The sequence below is a fragment of the Gymnoscopelus microlampas genome (genome assembly GCF_963454915.1).
Source record: "Gymnoscopelus microlampas genome assembly, chromosome: 3".
Classification (NCBI taxonomy): Eukaryota; Metazoa; Chordata; class Actinopteri; order Myctophiformes; family Myctophidae; genus Gymnoscopelus; species Gymnoscopelus microlampas.
In genome coordinates, this window is record NC_139940.1 from 17530015 (window position 1) to 17536336 (window position 6322).

The window sequence follows — 6322 nt, forward strand, 5'->3', positions numbered from 1 at the left end:
TTCGAGTGAGCCCGAATGAAGCCGAGTGCAGCCTGACTGGGGCCGGAAAAAAACGAACGGCAGCCATTGTTGTTCTGCGAGTGCCGTGACTTCTTATTTTGGGTTTTAAAACGGTCTCAAACTTCTTTTTTGAGGCACGGAATTTACTATTAAGATATCGTTTGGATAGAATTTAGTTGTTTAACTTCATATATGTGGTCAATTAATCATGACAGAGCCTATGTAAAAATATAAATTTAGAGAACCGGCAGGGGCGGGGAGTGACACGCATGTATCCCAATAAGGCAACCTATTTTCGGCATGGCCGTCCCAAAAGTCCCGTTGCGTCACATAGTCTGGAGCTCGTCAACATGAACTGCTGATTGGCTGAAGGGGAAAAACGATCATTGGTTGAAGGGGTTGTCAGTCAACGGTATTACTCCCGCCCAACTCCAGCCCACAGCGATTATTGCAGAAAGGCGGTTCAGGCCAGACTCTCTCCTGAAATCAAATGGAAATGAGATTTCACACAGAAGTAGCAAAAATGTCCAATCTACAAGCTCAAACTTCGTGATGTGGCGTGTTTTGAGCTTGTAGATCTGCTATTTTGGCATTTGTTTTATTTGAATCGTGAAAAGTAGCTAACAGTTATGGACATATGCACCGATACGTTCCCCTCATGTCTCATTTTGGTGAGGTCCGTCATGCTGTGAAGTTAAGTTTTGCTCAGTTCAGTCTTCAAGATACGCGAGAAAACAGGGATAGGCCTACCCATGTACCTGTTAGACTACTTCAATAGCGTAAAAGACACACACTGGCACAACACCAGAAGGAGCCCCACTGATCTCATGAACCCAGTTTCAGGCACAAAAATGGGGTCAAATGTGTTAGACTGCTATGCCACCAGAATGTGGAATGCTCTACCAACAGGCATAAACAAGTGTGACTCCTTACCCTCCTTCAAACCCGCTCTAAAAGAGCACCTACAGGTGGCTGCAAATTGTAACTGGCCCCAGTAAAAAGTAAAAAGTCTAAGCTCACCCTGTGTTTATTACACAGGAAGAGAAAACAGTTCAGTGAGTATTAAAGTCCATAGTGTTTCAACATCAGTCTTGTCTATAGATAATCCAAATCCAAAGTCATTATATTATGTCCAGTCCAGTGGAAGTTGCATAACACAAGATATTTGGTGCGGCTACGACAAGCGGAAATCATGTCATGGTGAAATATTAACCTTATTAACAACGTTTTCAATAATAACTCCAGACTTATGAGTTGTGGAACTTCCCATACTGACTCTGCAAAGATGTATCCTGTGATGAGAGAAGGGTAGCCTATATTGCACATGGTGTATTAAAAAAGCCCAACGTTGCAATATAACAAAATGAATAGATTTTAATATTGCCCCCTGAGCCCGAGAGTATTTATCCAACTGTCTTGGTTGTTCTTTCATCTGTAGAATGAGTTCTAGTTCTATACATTTCAGCTATTTTCAAAAGATTTGTTTACATTTCATACATTTGAAATCTTGTGAAATGGGACATTCGACTCTTCGACATATGAGTACTTTTACTTTTGTACTTTAAGTATATTTTGATACCAATATTTTTGTACTTTTACTCAAGTACATTTTGATTATGGGATTTTTACTTGTAACATCTGTAAAAAAAAATTGTACTACACTGTAAAATCCTGAGTGTCAATGGATGGAGTTACAAATGGATACGTTTACACAGAGTCATTTTACTGTGTACAAAATCTTTCTCTGTCCCAATTCTTTGGCAAGGGCATGTTTGTTAACTGTACCTGAGGTGTGACCTTATCATAAGCTCAGGTGCCGGGAATTGTTCTGATAAGAACACTAGGACAAAACTTAATGTGAGCCGGAAATCCTCTCCCTGTCCTCAAAACAAGGCCAAGAATAGGTATATAAGAGCCAGACGGTCCAGGCTGTAGTCATGTACTACTTGAGAGATACGACAACGACATACAACAAAAAATAACAGAGAGCAACATGAAGCTACTGGTTCTGGTCATTGCTTTAGGATTCACTGGTACGTATTTAACACTGCCTGAATGACTTCATATTTTGTTGACCAATACACTGTATGTATGTAATGTCCTTTTATAGGCAGCAACCTAATGTTGTATTTATTTAAATGAAAATTAGATCTTAGAAATGTTTTTTAAAACAATTTCCAGGCCATTGTGAGCTTGCATTGGCTATTTTCACTATTCTTCATATGACAAAGTATACAGGGCTTCAAGGACCATATCACCCATCTTCATGTCATTGCTCCTCACTAATGCTCATAATAAGATGCCACCATTTCTGTCTCCTCACTGTGTCTCAGAGGAGAGCTGTGGACAGGTCAGAAACCTGCCTACCTGTGACAACATGCAGTTTGGTCTTTTCAAACAAGATTTTGATTTTTTTTTTTCTTTTTACAAGAACAATATATTTCAGCATGCTAATTGTTCAGGTGGAGAAAGGCTGTAGTTTCTATTAGCTTGGAGTCCTCATCGCTGATGTCATTGGTAGGCAGGTTTCTGAACTGTCCATAACCCACCAATGAGACGTAGAGTGAGTAGACTTTTAAACTGTGCCATCTTACAATTAGCATTAGTGAGGACCAATTATAATGAAGATCAGGTTGACAATGGATGAAGTGCCCCGCCCCCTTTTTGTCTCCCCCTCCGTTACTTACTGTATGTCATGTATGTTACAGTATGTAGAAGAAAAATAAATGGGACTTACTTAAGTGGTAAAACTGATGTGTTTGTCTCAGTGCCTAACACAGGGGCAGCTCCGTTTGAAGATGACAAGGAGTGTGAGCCTCACTCCAGACCATGGCAGGTCAGACTGAATGGCGGAGGAGCATCCTGCAGCGGTGCCCTCATCAACGAGTGGTGGCTGGTGACCTCCTCCTACACCTGTAACCCCAGGTAGATGCTGCTGCATGGTTGCTAGTACTATTGCACTTTTGTGCTGTGCGACTCGAGAGTAAATGTCAAATTTTCCTACATAAAAAAAGTATATATATATATATTATTTCAACAACTTTTCATCAATTAAATACAATTCCAACATTTTTCAAAAGTATTTAAAAAATAAAATTTGAAAGATCTAATAATTTCCATAAATAAAATAAAGTCTAAGAAGTAGTGAAAAAGCAGATCCACAAGCTTGCAGATCTGCTATTTTCACTTGTTTAGGTAAGGCAAGTGTTTCTCTTTTGGGTCTCGAGCTAAAAAGTCTGAGAACCACTGTTCTATACTATCTCTTCTTCTCTTCTCCAGACCCTATAACACTATAGCATCTCTGGGGGAACATGACCTGAGCGTACAGGAGGGGACGGAGCAGCACATTCGGGTGGCGGAGGTGATCCATCACAGCCCGTACCGCTCGCCCCTCCACAGCCTCACCATGGTCCGTCTGTCTGCGCCCGCTCGCCTCACCCCATTCGTCCAGCCCCTCCAGCTGCCCACACGCTGCCCACAGCCAGGAGAGACCTGTACAGTCAGCGGCTGGGGCCACACCAGCCGAAATTCCTGTGAGTACATTTCATGTATTTCAGTTCAAATCAGAGGGCAGGGGGGCTTAGCAGACATCTGATGATGTAGTCTAGGACCTTATGTCTTATTTCTGATGTTGATATTTCTAGTTGGGTAACACTTTATTATAATATATTATAATAAAAATGTACTGTTAATTTACTATTCATGTATATTGTAGGTGGACTAGTGGTAGAAACAGACTGAAAGTCAAAGGTTTTAGAGTGCTGGGCTGTGGCATAGCAGCATCAGCTGAGCTGTGATTTTCGCTGTGATTGATCTACTTTTATGGGGACTATAAATTGGTGTAGCAATGTCAGTTACGCTGTGTGGTTCGCTGTCCATCTACTTTTGAAATGACTGTGATAGGTGTCAGCAGTGTCAGCTCACTCAGCTGAGCTGTATTAGTTTGCTGTGATTGGGCTACTGTCCTTGGGACGCTGCTCTGGGCAGCTGGCCCCTTTCAGCCACACCATAAAACATGCTGCTGAACAGAATGTTTACACTGTTGTAAAATGTAGAAGTGTTCTAGGAGTAGGGAGGCCTTAGGAACAAATGAAAGGTCCATACATGGCAATACATGTCATTGTTAATTGCTTTAAGTTTAGATGTTTGTTTACATTTTGTCCAAAGTTATGACATTTCTTTTTTACCAAACTTGTCGATGTTGGCCAAAAATAAGTGTACCACTAATAAGTTATTAACATGTTAATTGTGGTGGTAAATCTTTTCTCCGGGGACAATCTTCTGCTAGATATTTTTAAACCAATACTATTTTAAAATGCATTAAACGCTGTGATAATAACACAATTGTATTATTTAGCTTGTTGGATTCCCTCGTTTCAAATCAAGTTGATTGACATACTACACTGAAATGAATAGAATTCAACAATACCATTGGTCATAGTCACGGTGTAAGTCATATATAGAGTCATAGCCAATAGTAGTAGAGTAGAGTAGAGTCATAGTCAATGGGCTACACATGATGACAGACCACCGGTGTGATCCTTTAACGCTGAAGATTTTACTGTGTGGGGTACAGTGCATCAGAGGAAATGCCGTCCATGATTTGTCTGTATACACCTGTCTGCGTGTGTGCGTGCATGTGTGTGTTTGTGTGTGTTTTGATACGGATACTCAGTCTCTCCTCCTTCCTCTCTTCACAGTCTCATCTCAGCTGAAGTGTATATCAGTGCCTGTTGTGGATGACCAAACATGCATGAGCACCTTCCCAGGGGACCTCTATTGGAGCCCCAGAATGATATGTGCTGGTCGATACGACACCGACAACTGCTTGGTGGGTACACAACAGGGTCCCCCAGGGTTCTATTCGGTCCCCTCCTTTTCCCCTCTATTTTACACCAAATAGGAGATCTACAAGCTCACAGCTTGTAAATCTGCTATTTTCGCTGAATGTTCGCACCCAGAATAGGGATGCTATAGGGTCCGGGATGCTGTAAGTCAGCATAATTGGCATGGACGAGAGCATCATAATCCTGCAATAGTTTACTACTATAATGCACTGCTGTGTCTCTTTCATCTCTATCTACAGTATGTGTCCCCTTGACCACTCATGCTCTTCCTCTGATGCCCGTGTTGCCCTCTCCATCTTTCTTTCTCTCCCTCTTTCATTCTCTCCCTGACTTCTTTTCAATTCCCCTTGCTTTGTTGCCATGAAAGTCACTGGTGTGATTGCCCAAGCATCTAAATACAAAAGCTATTCATCAATGGATAAATAACCATGAACTCTCTCTCTCTCTCTCTCTCACCCTCCTTTAAACTCTTTCCCTCTCTTCTTTCATGCCCTTCCCTTGTCCTTCTATATACCCAACTCCCTCCTTCCCTATCCACCATCCTTCTCTCCCTCCTTCCTCTCTTTTTTCTTTCTTCCTTACCCTCCCTCCTGACCTCTCTTCCTTTGTTCCCTCTTTCCCTCTATTTTTCCCCTTCCTTTTTTGTCCTTTCATCTCTCCCACCCTCCATCCTTCCTTCCCCGACTCCCTCTCCTTCCCTTACCATCCCTTTCTTCCTCTCTTCTTCCTCCTCGTCCTCCAGACGGACAGTGGCGGTGTGATGGAGTGCGGTGGTCAGCTGCAGGGCCTGTCCTGGCTCAGACGTGGCTGCAGCGACCCCGCCCACCCCAGTGTCTACACCAAGCTGTGCAGATACAACGGCTGGATCGCCAGCGTGATGGACAGATACACGCCCTTCACGACCACTGCGCTGCCTAAGACTACCTGGCCTGTGGGGACACCGCAATAAAACCCTTGCATGCAATGTGCCTGATAATCAGTGGTGGAAAAAGTACTCAATTTTTTTTTAACTTAAGTAAAAGTATCAATACTGCAATGTAGAAACACTCTGTTAGTAAACGTCCAGAATTAAAAATGTACTTGAGTAAATGTACAAAAGTATTGGTAACAAAATATACTTAAAGTACAAAAGTAAAAGTACTCATTATGCAGAATGTCCCATTTCACAAGTTTTCAAATGTATAAAAAAAAAACTTTAGAAAATAGCAGATCTACAAGCTCACAATGCGTCGCATCGCGACGCATTGTGAGCTTGTAGATCTGCTATTTTCAAATGGCCATATAGGGCTGAAGTGGTTAATGTACATTTTGTAATAATAATTATACAAATCTATAACTAAGTATAATTGTATGGTAAAAGTACAATATTTGCCGCTGAGATGTAGTGGAGTAGAAGTAAAAGTATTGAAAATTGGAAATACTCAAGTAAAGTAAAAGAAATCCTCAAAAGTGTACTTAAGTACAGTACTTGAGTA

At 41.6% G+C, this 6322-nt stretch overlaps 1 protein-coding gene across 1 annotated transcript; it reads left to right on the forward strand.

The window, feature by feature from the left end:
* Positions 1-1993: 1993 nt before the first annotated feature.
* On the forward strand, positions 1994-5796 carry LOC311041756 (trypsinogen-like protein 3; the record flags this gene model as incomplete). The annotated part of the gene is made up of 5 exons (XM_084052243.1): positions 1994-2033; positions 2781-2925; positions 3280-3533; positions 4701-4831; positions 5590-5796. 5 exons carry the CDS (start codon positions 1994-1996, stop codon positions 5794-5796), a joined length of 777 nt encoding a protein of 258 aa, XP_083908369.1.
* Between the last annotated feature and the right edge of the window lie 526 nt (positions 5797-6322).